This window comes from Pavona decussata, unplaced genomic scaffold (genome assembly GCF_977016875.1).
Source record: "Pavona decussata unplaced genomic scaffold, jaPavDecu1.1 SCAFFOLD_156, whole genome shotgun sequence".
Classification (NCBI taxonomy): domain Eukaryota; kingdom Metazoa; phylum Cnidaria; class Anthozoa; order Scleractinia; family Agariciidae; genus Pavona; species Pavona decussata.
In genome coordinates, this window is record NW_028145568.1 from 4,120,756 (window position 1) to 4,144,389 (window position 23,634).

The window sequence follows — 23,634 nt, forward strand, 5'->3', positions numbered from 1 at the left end:
AATCTCCCGAATCTAAACCTCCGAAGAAAACGTTTCGCTGAGTGATGTGCATTGGGTCAGACAATGGAAGCATCCAAGAAAATTGATCTCGAACTTATGAACAGTGAGTTGAACAGTAAGTCAGCTATGAAATGACTTTGAGACACCTTTACGCTTACTTTTGTTTCTAATATTTGCTATTATATCTTATAAAGTGCGTTGTTTTGGCGAGCTCCATAATTTTAGGCATTGAACGTTTTTCTCGCTCTTTGTCTTTATACAGTGGACATAAATTGAGAGCAACTATTAGGCATGTTGTTGCTTACAGCTGGCTTTTTTCCGAAATCTAAAATTCTATAGGCTATTATTTTAGAATAGCCCATTATTACATTGTAAAAGAAGGAATTTGTATTTCGTTCACGCCTTAAAGGCCGTGTACTTCTCTCCTTTTTTAGTTCAGTGTGACACGCTGTTCTACTTTGGGTAATTTTAAAAAAAACAAGCAGGAGTGTTTTATCGGATTCAAAGCCACGGGGCGCGAGTTTTTTGAACGGCTTCAAAAACATTCCTGGAAAAGCGTGTGTCAATAGAGTTCACAACTAGCTGATTGTCAAATAAATAATTTTTTAGGTGTTAATTAATGATAATTAATTATTAGGTTTTCTTAACTTTACTTAATCTCAGTTGAATAGCTTTTACTTTATATTTTTTTTGTCTCCCTAATTAGTAGGGCAATTGTGCTCGGCTATTAAGATTTGAGACTTAAATAAAGTTGATTGATTGATTGATTGATTGATTGATTGATTGATTGATTGATTGATTGATTGATAACAATTTTGCTTTTGAGAACGTTGGAAATTAGCATACGACAAAAAAAAAACTCATACTAATGAGCAGCGTTTTATCAGCTGGTAAAACACCGCATACTAATAGGGAGGAGATTTATCGATATAAAATTTCATTCGTGTTTATATAATAAACAGAACATTACATGGCCACTTGGAGATACGAAATTTCTCCTCTCATGCTGAAAAATATTTTACTCGTTCGCTGCGCTCACTTATGAAATATTTTTAAACAGTCGAAGAGAAATTTCGTATGTCCGCGCGCCATGTTACATCCTCTATTTATTTAATAGGTGCCGTAGAAAAAGGAAGAACAGTTAAGACTTTTTATTCCATTTGGCAAAAGCGCTTGTGCTCTAGGAGCATTTTACGAAGTTGAAGAGGTGCTTTTATTCAATTCAACAATTTCACCGCAGATTTGATGAAAAACGTGAACATCCGCCATATTGGCTTTCAAGTGGACGGTCGCGTTGTTGCTTAAAGTTACTTCCCATAGCATAGCATAGTCCTTAATGTTAAACAAAGAGTTGCTTATTTAGAGTTGGTGCCTCTTATTGCTTCTCATATTATGAAGACTGCACTGTGTGGTAGTTGGGTTTGCGTGTTTTTTTACACGAGTACTGTTTTTATACACTATGCATTTCCAAGTTAATAGTTGTCTTTAGAGGAATTAAAAAGTTGTTTGCCATTAAATAAATTTAATGTTAATGTTTGTGACTATTTCGTCTTTCTGCTTTTTAGACTCATTGTCTCCATTTATAAGTATTTTGGAGAAAAATAGATAAATGATCACTTTATTAAGTCTTTAGGGTGTTGGAATTTGGAAGCGTTGCCTAGAGGAAAACAATCGAAGAATCTTGTAACCTCAAAACTTGCAGCGCTGTTTGAAGAAAGTAATACAATTCTGTAACCGGCATCATGTAATTCATCGAATGAACCACTGCTTTGTTCTTTTTCATGTTTTTCAGTCGGTGAAAATTTCGGTATCATTGAGCCGTATCCAGAAAACATCTATCCCGTTGAGTTCAGTTCAGCCAAGGTTACCTGCGTAGCTTTTGACTCATCTGGAATGAAAACTCCTGAAAGAATAGAGTTTTTGAGAAAAAACAATTTCTCTATCTACACAAGCATAAAAGCTAACGACAACATCCACTTTACAAGTCGAATAGAGGAGGTGAATCATCACGGTAGGTAGTTGTATTTGATTAACATCTTCATTTTATGCCTAAGTGTGCTGTGGTCGTTGTGTTACCAGAGTGAGGAATTTGTTTCTGCACGTTCTGTTGGATTTTCACGCTTTGGCAGACTTTCTAAGACTGTACCTCTTGAAAAGTTAAAGAAGCGTTATAAATCGTCAGTTTGAGTGAGTGAGATGCGGAGTGACAGGTCGTGGGTCGTGGCAAAGTATTTTACAATTTCGTCTGTGTTTTCTCTAAGGAATAAGGAGAAATACGCGTTCATTTTGCGTTTGCTTAATGATGTATAACAGTAATTTACAATATTCCTTTTTTTTCAGAGTAAAAACAGAGTTCATTTGTTACATAAATGTTTCAGATGTTTTTAAGTACCTTATTTATTCTTACGACGTTCTTTCGCGGCTGACCATCGTGCATTATTTTGAACAGTGGGCTATATTACTATTACTATCATTTCCACAAGCAAGCACTTACATTTTCAGGTGGCAAGAACTTATCAAAGCTTTTCGTCACCTTGCACATTCGAAATGTAACGGTTGATGATGATGGTTGGATTGGTCCACTGGGAAGGTACGAATGTCACGCCTATGCAGTTGCTGACCCTGAAGAGAAGAAGCGGGGCTTTGCAGTCAATGTCATTAGACGTAAGTTACCTTTTTTTTACCAGCATCGTAACATCTTATCACCATATGTATGTAATACTTAATGTACTAACTGGTCCTTGAATGTTTAAACATCCCAACACCAGTTGGTACGCTATTGTTTCCTGACGTTCGTGCTCTTATTTTTTGTACACTTAACCTTCAATATATTCAGATGGCCTTAAATAAGTGCCAGGGGTCCGTTTCTGGAAACGTCCGGTAACGTTTCCGGCGCGATAAAAAAAAAAAGTGTACATTTTTTTTTTTGAGGATTTGTAAAGACCTACTTATTGTTATTGTTGCTATTCTTTTTTGTGGTACGTTTTGCCTCCGTAAATCAGAGTGACTGTGGTCAGGCAACTCTTGGGTAAGACACTTAAAAGGAATTTCTAAATGTCCTTCTTTTTGCAAGTAAAACCAGAACTTCATATTACAATGGATTTAGCAAGACTTACACAAAGCGTTAGTGTTGCCTGGAATAAAAGTTCCTTTTCTAAATTGGGGGACGGTTTCTCAAGTTAATTTTGAAAACGCATTGGCAACAAATAATCAAAGATATTTCCCACATCTACCATACATCTGTCTATTTTCCGTGATAATGCGACTGCTATTACTCCCGAACATGGTTACTTTTCTTTCTTTCTCACGTTGTTCGTACGAAGGGAAATAAATTTATGTAGGTAACCGAAATTTTCTTTCCAAGAGCAATGAAGAATAAAACACACTATAACAATGCAAAGGCAGCAGAATGTGAACACTTGCCTGATATGCAAAATGCTAATTGTCAAAAAGATTTGCTTTATTGTTGTTGTCTGTCATTTAAATTTTACCCAGATGATTTTAACCATTGAAGCGCAATTAAGGGAAAAGCGGAAAAATAGGTTGCTTACCAATCTTAGAAAGATTGAGCGATAACATTCTTTCATTCTAAAAGTCACTATGTAAACTAAATCGGAGAGCAATATCTGGGTATGAAATATCAAATATTTTAACTGCGGTTAAAAGATTTCAAGATATAAGACGAGAAATAATAATAATAATAATAATAATGATAATGATAATGATAATGATAATGATAATGATAATGATAATGATAATGATAATGATAATGATAATGATGATGTTCCTCCGTCATTTCCTTACTGTCATTTCCTTACTTTTTGTCATTTCCTTACAAAAAAAGTGTCATTTCCTTACAGTAAGAAAATGACAATGTCATTTCCTTACAAAAAAGTGTCATTTCCTTACCTCAATTTTGTCATTTCCTTACAAGTAAGGAAATGACAATGTAATGTCCCTACCACAAATTGCATTTTCCTTACATTGTCATTTTCTTACAGGAACATTTTCTCTTCTTTATGGGGAATCATTAACAAAGACACTACTTTCGACGACTTACCTGTTTGCAGTAATTTATGACTAAAATTGTGTTCATTCAGTGCTTTTTGTTAAAATTATGGCCCGTCTCAAATCAACGATTGATCAGCCTTCATCCAGTTAGATGCCTTTATTTACAATAGGTTTTTTTCGTTCAATTTTTGGCAAAACTAAGAACTGATATCATTATAGGTCCTGGCAATAAATATAGACTAATAGTAAAATACATTGGATGTGATTATATTTTACACAATACAACTAAATAATGATTTCAAAGCTGTGCTTAAATGAAATCAACAAATTAAAGTTAAAACTACTCCGGTATACGAACATGATAGTTAAATGGCTTTTTCCACGCATTCAAATAATTGTTATAAAGGGCAATCTGAGGTGAATACTTACTTGTCCTCCAAAAGAATGAAATAATTTAGTAAAGCCAAGATGAGCCAATAAAAAGTAATGCAAGCACGCTACTGGGGGCATTGCATATTGGCACTTTCGCAGTTGGAACCGAACACTCGGGCAGTTGAAAACCTTGCAAGATTGGATACATAAGTTTCTATACCCCAGTTCTCAGGGAAGGGTTTTGTTTTACTGAAACTGATAATAATAAATTTGGTAAAAAGAGAAAGGCAGAGAGGTTGCAAACTGATGTCACTGCGCTCACCAAAGAAAAGAAAGAAAAAGAGCGACAAAGACAGCAATTTTGGTACGGAAACAGAATCTACCGACTGTTCTGAGAATTAGGAATCTGAGTCAAAGAGTTCCGAAGACGACCCTGAATCAGGAAGCGTTTTTCGAAAAGGGTCAAAAAGACGTAGACGACATGTCAACATTCAGCTCAGATTCTGAGGGCGTTGAAGAAGTAGTAACAAGCCGAAAAAGCGACGCTAAATGGAAGGACTAGTTATTACCAACAAGCTGAAATGCACCACAGTCTTCGAGAGAAATCCCTTGGCCAGTTCGAATTCTATAGGTTCCAGTGTCATTTTGCGGGTGGGGACACACCTGTCGCACAAGCACTTAACAACACGAGGCACGTCCATATTATAATCCAAGAGTTGGACTCACGTGGAACAGGTTTGGCTTGTCTAGCGCGGGACAAATCCTTTGACATTCGGGACAAATGAGCCAGACCAAGACTAAGAAAAAAAACCCCTCAAAGGAACCACCATCATGCTCTACTTCCGTTCCTTGGAGAGCTTTTCGAAGTGGGTCAAGGAATGTAAGAATCTAATCGAAGACCAAGACGAGCAAGAAGATAGCAAACTGACGGAGAATGGATTACGTTTTTGTCGCTGGTCCCTTGGGAGGCCTAAAACATTCTCAGGGGACGTTTTCGGACACACTGATTCCATTGGAATCTTTTAAAAGAATATTTCTCTTGCGTTCAAAAGGAATATTCGTATTGAGTCCAAAAATTGACTTTTTTCCAAGGGGTAGTTTCAGGGTTTTTGGTCAAAAATGAGCCAACTTAAGTTTGATCATTTCTGTGAAGTTTGAACTTTGTGATATAAAAAAGCTTTTTTTCCTGCAAATGTATTCTTACCCGTTGAATAGATGTCAGTTTCATTTAGATTTCATGTCTCCATCTTTAGGTCAAAGGGATTTTTTTATGTTTGTGTTATGTGTACACCATTGTTCTCATTAAAAGGCATTTTTGTTAAAACACATAGAGGCGAGCCCCAGTACTCAAAACTGGCATCCTACTGTGGTTTCTATTCTAGGCACCTGTTAACCCTTTCTAGACCGAGGGGGGGAGGGGTATTCTGCCCGCGTTGACTTTAAACCTTTATAACCTTTTTAACTTTTAATATGCAAGCAAACACCACCAAACCCAGTAACTATTTTTAAAACTTGCCTGGGAACAAACTAGTATGGTCGGTGAATGACCTTGACATTTGACGTTGCCATGGTAACCAAATTTCCACAATTTTTACAAAATTTTAGCTCCCCAATTGCTTGGAAGGATTTTTTTTCAGAGGAGCATAGTAAATACGTTTACATCATTCCAGTAAACATAAAAAAACAGGACTTTTCAAAAAAAGTAAAATCTTCCTGCCCGTGATATTCTGAAAACTGTAATTTCCTTACCTAAATTGAGACCAATTTCTTTTGTAAAAAGATCAGAAATTAAAAAGAAGCCACGACATTGAGGCAAAGCTTGCGTCTCCTTCCGTGAATACTTATTATGGATGTCAACTCAAAGTTCTCTTTCACAGGGCAAAGATATCAACCAACACAGTAATTGTCAATTCCTTACAATTTTTACAGAAAACACAGTTACCTTTCCCTCGTTGTGAAGCCATTCGTTTGTGACAAATGCTCGATTTCTTTGCATGGCCTTTAGTTGTGTATGTCTGGCTTTCAGCACCTACTATGGTGAATTTATATTATTTAAATCCAGCACGGTGGAGGGATTTGTACTTGTGAGTTATTTTTGGTTGAAAATTGAACACCTATAATGCTTTGCAATGCGAGAGGATTGCACTAATGGCAATTGAGTCTTATGTGTCAACGAATGTAGTATTAATAGGCAAGAACAAGTCTTACATATATAGGTAGGTCCGAGTAGTTGAGTGCTTAATACAAAAAAGATACACGAATGTAAAGTTCCTTGAATTTAGACTAAAATTGTCATTTCCTTACAAGAAAAAAATTGTCAAAAATTTGTAAAACGTTCGAAAGTGCTTATTTCTTAGCTGGCACTTTCATTCGTCCTGACCTTTCTAGAAAACAAGCGGGACTTGTTTATCATCCAATCTGCGGTTCATTTTGAAGAAGAAAACGATATTCTAGAAACTGTCGTTTCCTTACCTATTGAACATTTCGTCTTAAAACTTTCATTACTCCTATAATACTCGTGCCATTTACATGATACCCTCACGAAATGTAGCATACATTGATAGCTATTATGTCACAAAAGACCAGGCATTATCATCTATTTTTAGCCCTTCTAGAGACATTTTACTCAAAAATGGCAATTCCGTCTTGAGGTTGGCTTTGAAACCTGTACTAGACATTATACTTGCACTAGACTTTTTTTCGTCAAAAGGTCGCTTTTCTGAAACATGGATGATAACGTGGGGAATACAAATGAAGCTGTGGGGAATGACTTTATCATCTGTTAGGCAAATTTGCAAAGTTCTAGCAATTTTTCTTCCTAGATTCCCCAATTTTCGTTATTTCCTTACCTTTTGGAAATTTCAATACGCCATTTCTCGGTGGCAGTTAAGGCAACATTGCTGTTCTTTTAGCACAGATAACATTGGCGCCAGAAGTTTGCTTTGTGAAAAAATTAGGGGTTTCCCATGTAAAATGCACATTTTACAAGCGATTTTGTGATTATCATGAGAAAGGTAAGGACATGACTTTTCAGGAACATTATAATGATAATGATAATGATAATGATAATGATAATGATAATGATAATGATAATGATAATGATAATGATAATGATAATGATAATGATAATGATAATGATAATGATAATGATAATGATAATGATAATGATAATGATAATAATAATGATAATGATAATGATAATGATAATGATGACTGCATTATCCAATGACAATGATTTTAGGCCAAGTTTGTTCCGTTTTTTTTTCTAAATGTTTCACTGCGTTTAGCCTTATTTTTGTTGGTGTCGTCAACCAACTGAGCCCTTTTTTTCTGATGATACGTGAATTAAGAGACGATCGAATTGTAATATACTCCTAGGCTCACAGGTCACTCCGTGCGCCCTGTGTAGCTTTTTAACTGATTTTAGCATCCAGTTAACAACTCTGCTATAATAATAAATAGTATATATTTATCCCACAGTTTCTATTATTTATTTATTTTTGTGGACGAGCGACGTGCAGAAAACAAATCATATAATTCAGATGCATTTTTTTTTTTAGGAAGTGAACTTCCCAAAGTGTCTGTCTCTAATTTTGGTGTTCTAAACGGCGACGATGAAGTCGCCATTGTTTGTAACGTGACCCAAACTAACAACGGCAAAGGCCCCCTTGCAGAGCTGAAGAGGATTTCATGGTTTAAAGATGACTTTCGTGTGCAAAGTGTGAGATGTCCTGTCCCGAACGTACCTGAAGGTACACTCCGTCCTTTGCTTGTCAAAGATGGAGGAAATTACACCTGTGTTCTGGAGGTACTGCTGCGTGGTGTCAAAACATACAAAGTTTCAGATTATACTGTGATAAAATGTGAGTTTGACATTGGCAACGGTACACAGCAATAGTACTCAGTAATTAACACGGCACGTTTAATATTTGCTAGTTTATACACATAGCTTTTATATACAGCATCTTTACCTGCCAGCATGACAAGGAAGCGGAAGCATTCATTCATTCATTCATTCATTCATTCATTCATTCATTCATTCATTCATTCATTCATTCATTCATTCATTCATTCATTCATTCATTCATTCATTCATATTGTGTTTTTCTGTTTATTGATTAATTAATTTATTTTTTGGCGGGGGTGAGGCAAGGGGAGGATGTTCCACGGTTTACCCTAACCATACGAGGTAAGGTAAAGGTAAATGCCTGGCACGGCATTTACTGATGTGGAAAAAGAGAAAATGTGGAGTAACGATTTAACATGATACGATGACGAAACTAGCTTTAAACCATCGTCACATAGCCAAACCAACAAAATACTCCTACACGCCCCCAGCGCTACCAAGCGTTTAAAATCAGTACATGGTTTTTGTCATAGATACTCCATTGTGCCCGGAAGAGAATTCAGAAGGGGTGTCATGGTCAATTACTTCTAGAGGAGTAACCGATTTAAAATCGTGTCCAAATGGAGCCAGCGGTAAGCCGTAATCGAACATGTCTTTTTTCATATATTAGTTTTGCCTTTATGACACCTAAAAAAAATTCCAATGTACCTGGCATTCCTCCTAGTGTATCCCAGGAATATCTTTATTCCAGAGCTTTGCACGTGGTATGGAATGCCAATCGTATTGCCAAAAGTCTAGTATGTGTAGTTTTCACATACTAGAGCAAAAATTACTTATCCGCCTTTATTTGTACAAAACTAAAGCTTTTGCGAAACAGAGAAGTAAGAATAACAAAATGAGAACATAAGAACATAACTTATAGTTTGAGTCGCTATAGGGTAATAGTAATATTGTCCAATGTTACATCACTTTTATTTGATAAAAACAGTGTATCACGTATATCTGTACACGAGGAAATGAACTTCATTACCGTCTTATATACATGATGATCGTTACAGTTCATGAGTAATTTTATGCTTTCTGAGGTTGATTTCCTTTCAAAATCAGGTATTATCTCATTGACTCGATTTAAGAAAGTCTCCCTCTGAAAAGAGTATCTGCTACATTGAAACAAAAAATGAGATTCATTTTCCACTTGATTTGATTTGCCCAATGGGCATAATATGCTTTCCCTTGGTATATGATCTCTCTGATACCGAATCGGATCATAAGTTTATGATTACTTACTTTAAAACTCACTAAAATTCACCTTTCATTATAATGTTATTCTTTTTCTATTCATTATTATATTATTCATTATAATTATTATTTTAGCTGGTGTAAGTAGGAGCGTAGTAGTACTAGTAGCAGCAGCAGCAGCAGCAGCAGTAGTAGCAGTACCAGTGGCAATATCAACAAGAACGGCAGCATCTCACTTTGAAAAAGAGTGGCTGTCTGGGGTGAGAGTGGACGCACGTTCAACTAGGACCATTGGGGAAACAGGGACATCTTAACTGCGCGCTGACGGAATTCCACATGCAAGCTAACTGTACACGTCAAGTTTCCACTTTTACGTATCACAAAAAACCGTTTTATCCTAGTGAGCGGTCATAAATCAACACTTTCTTAAAGTAAAAGCTCTCGATAATTGGGATAACATGACATTTTCAGTGAACTTCCCTTACGAGGAGATGTTCTCATGATCAGACAAGACACAGAGTTCTAAATTAAGTTTTCGTGCTCCTGCAAACGTTTGTGCATTTAGCTGGCAGAATTGACTGAGTGCGCACGCTTAAGGTGTCCCCAAAGCGATACCATCTTTGGATGTACAACCAATTTCGACCCAGCTTATTCAAAGTATAATACAGCGTCTGTCTAGATTTCTTTCGCTTCAGTTTACAATTACATTTTTTATTTTCTTCACAGGAATTGCGTCACGAGAATGTTCTGAGGATGGACTGTGGAAAAAGGCAAACTTTACAGATTGCAGTTCACCTGAATTCAACAAGCTGAATTACGAAGTACGTAATTACACTAGAAACGTAGGTTCAAGCTTTCCTCACTCAACTGATTAAAGCAACAATACGTTCTATAGAAACGTTGAAATTAAAACGTAAAGGATCCATGTTCAGCGCGCTATGACCATGCACGTATTTGTTTCTTACCATGTCTTCACATAGGATGTGATTGTGGTTGATACTGTTGTTTTCTTGCACCAAAAGCCAATTACTCAGTTTCCGACGTTCTTTTACCTCTAGCTTATTATCTATTGTTCTTTCCACTTTGTGACAGCTATAAAAATGAACCTTCGAGTTGTGTAGTACACCTAAAACTGTTTCTGAAGATCATGTTTTATGTTATGATATGGGGTGGAAAGTGATTCTTCACATCTGCCACCTTGGCCCCACCATCCTTCCATTCTCGAGTTCTCAATCACCTCAGAAAGACAAAAGAAATCAAACTGATAAAGAAACTCTAATAAAAATGATAGAAGTCACAAGCGTAAAATGATTTATCGCGAAAAAGCAAACTCTCCAAACAAAAATGTTGCTGCCATGGCAACGCGTTAGGTCTAATGATCAATGAAATATTATCCCAAAGTATTGGCGAATTAGCGAAAAAAATTTTGAAATAATATATCAAACACGAGGAAGAGTGTTTCCTCCGATTTGCAAAGACCGAGAAGTAGGTTGGAAAAACGAGACACAGCCGAGTTTTTTAAACCAACTTCGAGGTGTTTGGCAATAGGAGGAAACGTTCTTTCGAGTGTTTGATATAGCTTCTCAAACTATTGGTAATTCTTGGAGAAGTTCGAAGCAAAAGTTCACAAAATTTTATGATAATTAAGATCACATTTCTAAACCTCCTTCACGGTAGTGATTTGCTTTGGTTTGTCTTGATGAATTATTAATGAGTTTGAGAATTAACTTTTCAACTCATTAATAATTCAAAAGCCAAAGACAAACGAAATCATGGACCGTGACGGTTTTGGATATCTGATGAAAAACTCCTCGATTTTGCATCCTTAATTTCCCCCTTCAAAATCAGTTTGCTTGAGAAGTTATATCAAACAGTACTCGTCACAGTGTTTCATCATAATATTAAAAACCTCGAAGTTTGTCAAAAATACTCCGCTACGCGTCGTATTTTCAACTCTCTTCTTGGTGTTTGATATGTGATGAAACACTGGGTCTCGTGTTTGATATATTATAAAGCTAATGTTAATTTTCAACTTTAAATGCATTACGTGTAAATTAAAGCACTTCAGCTCCAGTCATTCGATAGAAGCGAATATTCATTTGTTTGCTTCCTGCTTATAAAAAGGCCAAATTTTGTTCAACTTGCCAGTTATGCGAAAAAATTTGTTTTCCGGGTGCCATGAGGAAAAACCAACCGTTCGATTACTCATGTGGTCCATTATCACTACCACTATCGCTACCGTTGCCACTTTCATAACCTACCCTCTGCACTTGCTAACGCTTGTCCTTATTTCTACTTTCTTGTGCTTGTTTTAGATGAAAGCTATCATGAAAGGTGGTCAGTCAGACCTCAAAGTCCATCAAGTGCTTTCACAACTGGTAAACGCATCCGCCTATCAGCAAACAAGCAATAGAACTACAAGGCTACCGCAGATCTACGGGAAAGACTTGGTCATGGCCGTGGACATACTTCGTAAAATAGCTGAATATAATGGTAACCACGGAACCGTGAGTTCGACAGAACATTTGAACAGTTTCGCACAAGTAGCCAGTAATTTATTGGAATCAACGAACAGCAAAACTTGGAAGGAACTCGAAAAAGTACGTGCAGTATTATGCGCTGGTATTGTACCTGGCAGTTGTAAATTTTTCTACCCAGTTGTCATGGTTGCGTGGTCATGGAATTGCGACGAGTGAAATGTTATTTATCTTTTTAGCGGAAAATACCCAGTTAACCTGGGTTGGTTTAATTTACGTTAGATTAATGTCAAAAGTGAAGAAACGATTTGCATTAACAAGACACATGTAACCATGAACAACATTGCCAGTTTAAAAAGTGGTCGGAATAAGAAGAGAGATCAGGACCCGGTTGTTCGAAAGCCGATTAACATTAATCGAGTTTTTCATCTCACCCCTTAAAAAAATGTTTTTTGAAAGCTAATTTTAAGCTAATGGTAAAGAAAATTCTAAGTCAAAACTAAGGGACAAACATCTGTTTGAAGAATCTTTATTGGTTTGTAATTAATCTGGAATCAAAGTTCCCGTTAATCCAGGATTAGCTCAATCAGGCCTTGAACAACTGGGCCCAGAAGAAAAACACGTTGAATCTTTCAAATCGTATTTTGGCTGAAAGTAAAAGAAAAATCCATTGCTATAAACCCTAGTTTACCGGATAGATGTTTTCTAGATAAACGAAAATTACCCGAGCTGTGCCTTTTAACAACTTATTTCAGCAGATGAATTTGTCCGAGGGGAAAATAAAAGATTATTTCTTAGTTGCCAATTTTATGATTTCAAAATAGCTAAACAGAATAGATGGCTTGGGAAGTTACCATTTGAATCGTCGTCAGCTTTCATATTAAGCCACATCATCCTGCTTACGTTGTTCAGATTTGGTGCTCGAATTTTTTCTAGTATGTTCTTTACAGGGGTTTAAAAATCTCGTGTCACTTGCGTTTTCCCTAGGCTGGTCAAGGCAGAAGTCAAACGTTAGTGAAAGCAATGGATGATTATGGACTGGGCGTCGCTGCTACCTTTAATGAAACGACGAAACCTGTAGTTGTTAAAACAAAGAACCTTGTGATGAGGATTGACCGCGTTGGTCAAAACAGTCCGGTATGGGCAAGCCTTTTTGATGATGCTCGGCCGAGACAAGAAAACTAACAAGATCATCCACATCTTGCCACAATCAGTAACAACAATAACCGAAAAGGAACTCTGACCCTAAAGATCTGGAAAGAGGCAGACTAGCAACAATTTTTATAAGAATAACGACACATTTGAGTTTACAAGACATGTTTCGGTCGTGCAACGACCATCTTCAGTTGAAAGTAGAATTAATATGAAGTTACATTTGAATTTATAATGTAATGCTGAACAAAGATAAATAACAAACGTGCAATAAATTAGGAATCTAACAAAATAGCCAATTAGGTAACAAAAGAGTGTCCAACAGAACCTGTCTTCGGAGAATGGAATACGTGCATTCAATCTTGTCTTCATTAGCAATTAAGTCAATCTAAAGTATATACTTCCTTGGAGTAGAAACCGGCTAGTTTCTACATAAAACCAGCTTAGAACTAACGTTACGTATTAGAAATAATGCTTTTGGTTACTTTTCACATGTTCTGATATGCTTTTCTAATTGCACGCTACGCTGTTGTCGTCAATAAAATCTACTATTTTTAAAAATATAACATAAAAGGGGCTCATCACCAGAGATCGCAGTTGCCATCTTTGTCTGGTATCGCCTAGCCAAGAGCTTTTGCGAACTCATAAAAAATTGCCCCTCATTGTCAGTTCTCGTTTATTTCTTTATTCATTTATGGTGTTCATTATTTAGTTCGTTTATTTGTTTACCTTTCAGATACGAGTTAATGGCTTGGAAGTCTCATTCAAGAAAAGTTCCATATATTTGCCTCCCCAAGCGTTCAGTTCAGCTCAAGAATCCCTCGTCGTAACTCTAATTTATCTGACATTAAACGATGTTTTACTGATTCCAAATGAAAATGAGAAAGACGATGACCAGCCTCTCTCGACAAATACTACTATAGCCTCGTCCACTGTTGACCCCAAGCCCCCAGATGTCTTAAGCAAACCGGTCAAGGTCGTATTAGAAAACAAAAAGGTATTGCAATTAAGAACTGTGACATTTTTAATTTGAAGTTAAAATGACGTTAAAGATGGCGTGCTTCCTTACAATTTGTAGAAATCCGAGTACAGCATGACACATTACGAAGTGATGAATTTTGATTTTTGAAAAAAAAATTATAAATTTGCAAAAAGAAGACGAAAAAATAGCGTTAAATATGAAATATTTTAGCATGGTGGTGGACGAATTGGCCTTTTGGTAAATACTACAGCTTTTTCTTGCGTTTTATGTACCTTATGTGAAGGAAGGACATGTACTTTATTGCCCTATTATTATCATGCAGTATAAAACTTACAAAAGCATTTGTGAAAACAACTTTATAGGGCGGCTAGCGTAACCTATGAGCTGATGAGCAAACCTACTTATTTCCACAGTGTATAAAATACACAAGAAAATATACTATATTGACAGAACTAAGTGAACGTTGAATAAAATTTATGGCATTTAAAAAAACGTTAAAATTAAAAAAAAGTTAACTATAATTATTTATTTATCTATTTATTTGTTTATTTATTTCTATGTTAGGTTAAGAGCAGTGTATCATTTGGAGTTCCGCCCCAAGAAAAATGTGTGTTCTGGCGGCCAGCGGAGTCCGCGATGTGGAAAACTAGCGGCTGTAGGTTTGTTGCTGGTGAATCCAACGTGGATGTGACTACATGTGAATGTGATCACCTGACTGTCTTTGCGGCACTCTTGGATCCATATGGCCTAGCCGTAAGTCCACGAGATAGTACAGATCAGATGAACTTTGCTTTTGGATGCTACGATCGCCGACAACACCGTGGAGAAACTCTTTGCGCACCCAACAATTTCAACCGTACATTCATACATCAACAACTCAGCCCCCATCCCCTCCCCCTTATCAGTGTTCTTTCGCGGCTGATAAAAAGGCTGCTCTCACCTATAAAGCAACATTGAGTAAGTGGAGGAGGGAGTGGAGGTTTACTTCTCTCTTGTCGGTTTTTTTTTCTTCAAGGAAGATGGAAATCCATGCGCACAATTTACATTTTTCTCAACTGGTTTTGTCTCAAGATTGTTGTAATCTGGCATAACAACTACGGTTTTTAAAAGGAAAAAATAAACAAAGAAACAAACAGAACAATTAAGGAGAAAACTAAAATAAAGTTTATTAAAAACATAACAAGAGCTAGGTTATAGCATCAATGACCTGAAAACTTTATGTTTAAAAAAAATAAAATATAAAGGCAGCGCTTATAACACATTCCTATGTATATAGCTACTTTGATTAACGTTGTCGGATTTTTAAACCCGATCGAACTTATACGCGACAAGACAGTATGGGTATCTGTTACTGAGTCAAGCTAAATTCTAGCTAACCGTTGATTTTTTTCTTCTTTCAAGGGAGGAAAATCTCATAAGAAAGCCTTGGAAATCATCTCAACAGTTGGCTGTTCCATTTCATTGATTGCTATTTTTGTAACTATGGCTGTAACTGTGTTTTTCTGGAGAGCTTTAAAGGGTCCAAGAGCTAAAGTGCTGCTTAACTTGTGCGCTGCCATCGCATTTGTTTGTGCACTTGTTATATTCGAAGGATCAGCAAGAGATAAGGTGTGTTGGATTATTCATGCAGTATCATTTTTACAGCATATCTTAAGTCATCCTAAGGAAACAACTGAAAGACCGTTTAAAGTGTCAAGCTGGAAAATTTCTGAATATTAACAAAATAAAACGACAGATAAACTAAAAATGCTGACCTGTGAGATAGCTGTTGCTGTTAACATTGGATTGCTCCCGATCTAGGGGAAAATTCGAAAAATTTGGCCACTTCTCAACCGGCTCTCGTCCGAGACTTCAAGTATTACTAGTACCACGCTTTGTTTCAAAGGCGTCGCAGTCGATTTATCGATCTCGGATTGATTCATTGATATTAATTCCCAGGCTTTATTTTGGTCATAACTAAGACAATATTCATCACCCAAAGTCCAGTTCAATCGCAAATAAACCTGCCGTGCTTAGATTTAACGCTTAGGCCTGGTTGCAGCTCAAAACAAGCGCCCTCGTTTTTCCGGTTACGGTGTATTGCAATTGATGCCATGTAAAATTGATTTAATTTGGTTACTTTTTGTGATTCTCAGGTGGCTTGCCCAATTATAGCAGCCTTACTACAATACTTTTTATTGGCCTTGTTTTCATGGATGCTGTGTGAGGGTGTGCTGCATTACACCTTAATCGTGAAAGTGTTGGGAGGCGGTGTCCAGGACAAAGTCAAATACTTCTACATGTTCGGATGGGGTGAGCGTGCTTAATACTGTGCTCTCAGTTTTTAATTTAAATAACTCTAAATGACAATGGAATCTTGTTTAACCCTATCCAGACCGGATCCTTTTTTTGGGAGGGGGGGGGGGGGGGGAGGGGGGTGATTCTGTCCGTTTCGACTTTGAATCTAAATCACTTTTTCTAAAATTTGACCAAACGGCCTGAAACTTGAAACTTGGTCATTGGTATAAGTCATGGACTTTGATGTTGCCATGATAACCAATTTTGACCGGCGTTTTTCTTTTTTTTTTTTTTTCTTCGTAACATTTACGTCCTTAGCCAAAATTTCAATGTTTCTTTCTTGGTTCTGATTACTTTTCGTTCTATTTCGGCGTATTTGAAGTTTTGGGGAAATCCAGAAATCCAAGATGACTGATGCAAGATGGCCGTCTACTTAGGGTTAAGAAATGCCAAAAACTACTAGGAAAAAGGCAGGAAAAAGAAAACTAGGCAAAACAAATCGTTCCCAGGAAAAATGTTTTGTTTTAGTTAACAGCCTTTTCGTAAACTAGTATTACTTTATAAACAAAATTGTTCTTGCAACTTTTGACCTTTCAAATCTATAATTTTGTGTCAGTTTCCAGATTGTGTTCGTTTACTTCCCCTTCTCATCGAGACGTCTTATGTCTTATTAATTTTACTGTATTTTTACTTCGTTTGACTAACTTAAAGTTCAGGATGACACGGCAACGGTGTTCAACGGAGGAAAAAGAGTATATTTGGTTCTATCAACAGAGTTGATTACTAAACTTTAACTTGGCCACCGTAAAGAGATTCGAGTGCTGACAGTTCGAGTGTTATCCATTCGTCAAAGTGAACCAATGATTTCTGGCTTGTATTCTATTGGTGGGAGCATGGTAACGTGGAAAACAAGAATAAATTTAATCGAATAAAAAGCGTTCGTTGATTCCATAGGAATATATTAAGAATGCCGATTTAGAATTTTTTTTGTTTTTTTTCCAAAATTTTGCTGCTTTATGTGTTACCAGGATGAGGAGAAATATCACACACTGCCATTATTGTTTTTATTATAATTATGTTGCAGGTTTCCCAGCCATAGTAGTTGCCATCTCACTGGCTATTACTCAAACAAACGGTTACGGTAACAAAGAAGCTTGTTGGCTTGATGTAAAGAGTGGACTCATTTGGGGATTTATTGGACCAGCACTACTTATTGTTTTGGTTAGTAAGTTGAAAATTCCTTTCCCTCTAGAAACTTCCCGACTACTACCGTTTTGTCAGATTTTTTCCCATCCTAAATCTACTGAGGCATAAAACCAATGCCCACTCAATTGGACTAGCCAGATTGATAAGATAAGTCTGATATACCCCTTAATCATCGTAGAAAGAAAGAAAGTAATAGTTTTAGTCTTAGGAGTAAAAGTAGAACTAAGCAAATTATAGAACTTGGGTCCTTGGTAATAGACGGAAAATTTCTTAGCTGGTAACTGTGCCGTTTCTTCGCTCTAGATAAATATCGAGGTATATGTTCTGGTGATTTTTAAAATGATGGGGACAGTATCTATGCAGGCCAAGGCACAGACTGCAAAAGTTAGAGCTGGAGTCAAGGCCTCCGCGGTCATCCTTCCTTTGTTTGGTATCACGTGGCTGTTTGGTCTCCTGAGCTTCAGTTCAGAAACTATCGTCTTCAAGTACATATTCGCCATCTGTAATTCTCTTCAGGGGTTGATGATCTTCATATTTCACTGCGCTTTTAACAGACAGGTGAGATAATTGCAATGTGTATAAAACTCTCTTACCGACCAAAAAAGAAAAACAAAGGTTGTTTATTAGTCTAATCGCAAGTGACCACTTTTCGTAAAAACCCACTACTTCTTTCAAGTAAGCACTTGTCACGAGCAACATCTTCTCATGTTGTCTCGTAAATGTACGTCTCTCTTACGTAATCGTTGCTCTCATTATTAACAACCACGATTCTCAGTGTACCGGTGGTTTTCATTTTTTTGGTCAAAATAGTGTCTCTGCTTGTGTAGCACATGTCGTAATTAAGTGTCGTCCATTTAACAACATAGATGAAGAATGGTCATTGTACAAACTACTGTTTGAGGTTAAAATTTCTTAATCCTATCGAGAACGGGATCTTTTCCTGACAGCGGGATCCGCCCAACCTCCTCCATAGACGCTATGACGATAAGGCTGGCAGGGCAGATAGTACTTCCAAAGATGTTTCCTTTGAGGTCCACTACGGGAAGTTGTGACGTCATATCATGTCATAATCACGTCAAATTTGCCAAATGGCGGCCATCTTGCATCCGCCCTCTTGGATTTCTGAATTCCCAATTTGCTAAAAAACTGCCTGTTAAAAGTTGATTGCCATGGTTACATCAAAGTCTATGAACACAAATCGTCGACCACATGAAACATTTGACAGACCCACCCCCTCCCCCCTCTCCCCCATCTCCCAGATAAACAGATAAACAGACAAAAGGTTACCACCCATAAGGCAAAATTGATCCCTGGAGTAACAGCAATACGTACGGCAGGCATTACTTTATTACTTTCCAGTTTCATATCTTTTACACCTGTAAAAGATCTTATTCAGTCAAACAGTATGCTTCAAATAAAGAAAAAATTCTGATTAAAGACGAAAACTTGAAAATGATTACCCGAATCTCAGCTAACTGGCTTTTACCTTTTTGCAATTGGAGATTCCAACAACAATGGACTTAGATAATTAGCTTCAAGGACGGTGCCTACTATTGTTACTGCGCATACGTTCTGCGCATCTCGAGATACTCGGATTTCCATTAGGCGGTGCCTACTAATACAGAAATATTTTTGCGCGGTTTAAAACTATACGGAGAAAGCAGAACTTAGCAAATGCTTTTGGTATCTCATAAGAAAATTGGGGGTAACCATGCAATTTTCAGAGATAATTAAGCTTCAATTTAGGAAAAAATCCCATACATTTCTTTATATTTGGGTGCTTTTTAGAGATATTATTGCTTAGTTATCTCTGAAAAATCCATGGTTACCCCCAATTTTCTTTTTGGACTCCAATAGCTCTTGCTAAGATCTGCTTTTCCTGCATAGTCATAAACCGGACAAAAATACTTCCGTATTAGTAGGCACCGTCCTTAATTCAACAGATCAAAGACAGTATAAGACAGCGACGAGAGAAACGCAGAAGATGTTTTATAACAAATCCTGGCAACAGACCTGATGAGCTACACACTTTTCCGCCAAACCAAGGTAGGTTTGCGCTTTCGCACCAGAAACTAAGGCAATGGTGTAGGCCGAAAAATACCCAGAAGGTCCAGACAGTGGCCATGATTCTCAATGGCTACTTTCCTTGCTACTAAAAAAAAATGAAATAGAAGAATTATTACTGCAACCCTAGATCTAGCGCCACTCCTGTGCACACAATTCTCCCGGGGTTGCTCATAAGGAGAAAGGCAACCATCTTTAACCCACCATCTTCTTTCTCACCAATAATGGTCGATTTTTTTTGTCTTGTGGGGTTTTCCATCCCATAGAAAATCAAAACTAATAGCGTCCACCGTTTTCGCAAAACCGTCCGGTAAAGGCAGGACGGAAGCATTGAAAATAAGCTTGGATAACCCTAGGGCCTTTATAATATTTACCTTTCCCAAGAGTGTGAGCTTTCTTCTTTTCAAGGAGTTTAGAGTATTTTGTAATTCGCTTAATTGGTGTTGTGGTCATACTGACCAAAATAACTAAAATTAAACAACCACTTTATACACTTGCCGCGTTTTCTTCACTAACAGGTGGATCAAAAATTGGAGACTACTTGAGGGGGCTTGGTGTTCTCAGGGGGTTGGGACTGAGAGAAGCTTTTGAGATGTCTCCGTTATCGAAAGAACTACGCTATCTATTTACATCTATCTTTAAATATAACAATAATACCGCTTCTTTTTCCCAAGCTACAAAAGGACAATCACGCCAGGCTCAAAATGATCATGAGCAGCTACAAGAAATATCAGAGTTTGGCTTTGGAAATGTCAACCCAAACTTGGGCACGTGCTCCAATCAAGAGGAGTTTGCTTGTGCTGCTGTCCACTGTCAACCTCCTCCAGGAATAGTTAATTGGTCGTTAGACTCAAATGACTAATTTCTAGTGGATACAGAAATGGTGCTGTTATTCAATAAATCTCCGACATGTTCATTAAACTATTGAAAACTAAAAGTTGATAGCCTTGACACGTTTTAGTAGGGTTTTGATTTCAGCACTACTCCATGTTAACACTAAATATTGAGAGGAATGTAACAATTATCGTTCGGTAGCTTAGTGATAATCAATACACTTTTAGTGGGTAATAAAAGAGTAGACGGAGGCGTTTTAAGAAGGAGGGCTCGCTTTGGTGCCAGAAACTTGCCGGAGATAGCTGTACTGATTAGTCCATAATTTCGGAACAGCAAAGACCGTTTATTCGCAATGGCTATAACGTACAATGTCATAGTTAAATTATTGCGGACTGAAGGTTCAGGATTTTAACCCTACTTGCTTGAATGATTTATAGTATGAAAATAGGATGGTACAATGCGCCTTCTTTCACAAGTTACACAAGGACGTTCTTGTTTTTAATTAACTTGAGTTCAACATTGGGGAAAGAGGGGGTTCATATCGATGAGAATGTTTTACAACCTTTTTTTTTTGTTTCACAATTAAAAATTGTGTTCCCATACTCTAGCTCGGAAAGTGGATGTCTGAGAGAAGTCGAACCAGTCCTTTGAGCTTTCGATTGGTTGCTCTACCACTGCGCTGCTGAGGGAGCTTCGCCATTACCACTGATTACAATACTTGATAGCCTGAGAGTTTCATTTATCCGACACTTTAGGGAGAACAAAGGTTGCTTCTCTTTTACACCAAATACGATTTCTTTGACCGACACCTGGGTTTCCAGTCACATCACTTAACTTTCAGAAATGCTCTCAAGAAGAATTGCTTCTCATTAAAATGTTGTTTTATGGTAACCGAAGGCCCCCCCCCCCCTACATGAGCTACCTTTGAAAGAAATGCATTCAAGCAAAAGACCCACTTTAGACTTAAACATTGCTAATCAATATAATAATAAGGACAGATATACTACTCTCTCTATATATAATATAATAATATAAATAATATAAATAATAAAATAATGCATCATTCTCAATATTGATGTTTGTCAAATCTTTTGTTTTGACTTTTTTTTAAGTGTAAAGGCTGGTGAACGAACGTGTTCGTTTTTCTTGTGCTAATGCTTATGCTTATGTCATGTTATGTCGCCGTTTTCACCAGTGAGAACAGGGACGGCATAAGCACAAGCACAAGGCAGTCAACCGTTTCGTCCGCCATTTTGCTTAACATTGAGGGGGGCTGGTATCGATAATTCCGTCAAGAAATGTTTTTCTGCGTGTGCATCTGTCCTTATGCATATGTAGCTAGTGTTCACACTTGCTTATCTTTATGCTTATGCTTATGCTTATGTCCTAGTGAAAACCAGCCTTAATGCTTTTTATTGAGAGATTAAAATATTGAATTTGTATAACAAAGTAACGGCATATGCAATGTTTAAAACGCGAGCAGCAGTGTTTTATTGGGATATAAAACCACGAGGCGAGGCGCAGCCGAGTGGTTTTAGACCCGATAAAACAAGTGCTGCGAGTTTTTTGAACGGCTTCACCAACATTCCTGGAAAAGCGTGTGTCAAGAGAGTTCATAACAATGAAGTTTTGTCAACGTTGGAAATTAGCATGCGAGAAAAACATTTAACACCGCATAATAATAAGGAGGAGGCGCGCCCTAGGTTTTATCGGGTTTCCTCAAACTCATTAATAATTCATCAATCCAAAACAAAGCAAATCCCTACCGTGAAGGAGGTTTAGAAATGTAATCTTAATTATCATAAAATTTTGTGAACTTTTGCTTCGAATTTCTCCAAGAATTATCAATAGTTTGAGAAGCAATATCGAAACTCGAAAGAGTGTTTCCTCCTATTTCCAAACACCTCGAAGTTGGTTAAAAAAAACTCGGCTGCGCTTCGTTTTTCCAACCTACTTCTCGGTGTTTGGAAATTAGAGGAAACACTCTTCCTCGTGTTTGATATATTACTTAAGACCACTGCACGTGATGTTCTATCGACCATTTGATAGGTCAATGGGCTTATGAATTATAAATTAGTTTTTGAATTACTGCATAGAGCCTTATTTGTTTATCTAGTTTCAACATTGCTGCCAACTACAGGCGCTCCCATGACTTTAAACAGCAGAAAGCACACGCCAACTAGTAACTAGTGAGCCAGTTCTGGCCCTTGTGCGATTAATTTAAGCGGAATTATTGTCAGATATTACACCTGTACGCCATGCGGTCTGTTTGACAACAGTTATTCTGTCTTCCGTAATGCGTTTATGTTTTCTAGGCACGATGATTATGACATGCAAGCTGAAAACTGAAAAAACAAAAAAGAAAATGATGACAACTTCTGGCCCCAGGGCACAGAATTGTTACATACTGCGTAAATTGTTGCGTCTGTTTATTTGGTCATAACCTTTTATCCTCTATAATGTATTCTAGCCACGTATATGATTATTTAATATGCCAGCAACTGAAAACTGTTGTGCTATCAAATTAAACAGTTCGGGACATAACGTATTTCGTTGAAGTCTCATTGCCGTTAAGTCTCAATGGCCTGGAAGTTACCTCAATTTTAATTTCGTCATGAACACGTATTACCAGGAAATGTTTCCAGTATTTTTTAATATTTATCTTCTAACAGATGATAAAATTCTTTTTATGTTACATGATCTTTATCGAAAGTACATCTTGATTAATAAAGAACTGTGTAAAATTTATTGGTAATTATATGGACAGCTCGTCACATGACCTAAACATTTTAATTTCACTGAAACTATTTTCACACAATGATTTCTAGGTGTTTCATTATGTGTTGACAGCTAAAAATAACGCTCTGTAACTACCTTCGGAGTTATAACATGTAGATTTCAATTTATACTCCATTTTATATTTTATTGCTTCTACCACTTTCCCCCACCCCCCGAAAGAAAAAAAAACAATAATCCGACTGAGTTGAAACGCGATCTTCATAAAAGGATTAACAGAGCTTGCTGAATCTCTTGCCTTAGGACACATACCTTATAATGTGTTACTAACTCTACTAAACAGATGGAACATAAGCAAAAATATTAAAAACAAAAGAAAATGCTTTGGGTCCCTTTGCAGTCAACGGGCTGGTTCAAATTACATAGCGTACCAATCA

At 37.0% G+C, this 23,634-nt stretch overlaps 1 protein-coding gene across 1 annotated transcript; it reads left to right on the plus strand.

Moving 5' to 3' along the window:
• The first annotated feature begins 63 nt into the window (after positions 1 to 63).
• On the plus strand, positions 64 to 21,411 carry LOC146465414 (adhesion G protein-coupled receptor L1-like). Its single transcript, XM_085128836.1, has 16 exons — positions 64 to 115; positions 1,793 to 2,011; positions 2,503 to 2,664; positions 7,944 to 8,246; positions 8,764 to 8,862; positions 10,196 to 10,290; positions 11,785 to 12,069; positions 12,934 to 13,083; positions 13,835 to 14,095; positions 14,645 to 14,833; positions 15,482 to 15,688; positions 16,216 to 16,372; positions 17,442 to 17,578; positions 17,867 to 18,121; positions 19,507 to 19,609; positions 20,302 to 21,411. The coding sequence occupies exons 1-16, from the start codon at positions 64 to 66 to the stop codon at positions 20,487 to 20,489; spliced, it is 2,862 nt and encodes a 953-aa protein (XP_084984962.1). The 3' UTR covers positions 20,490 to 21,411.
• Positions 21,412 to 23,634: the final 2,223 nt, after the last annotated feature.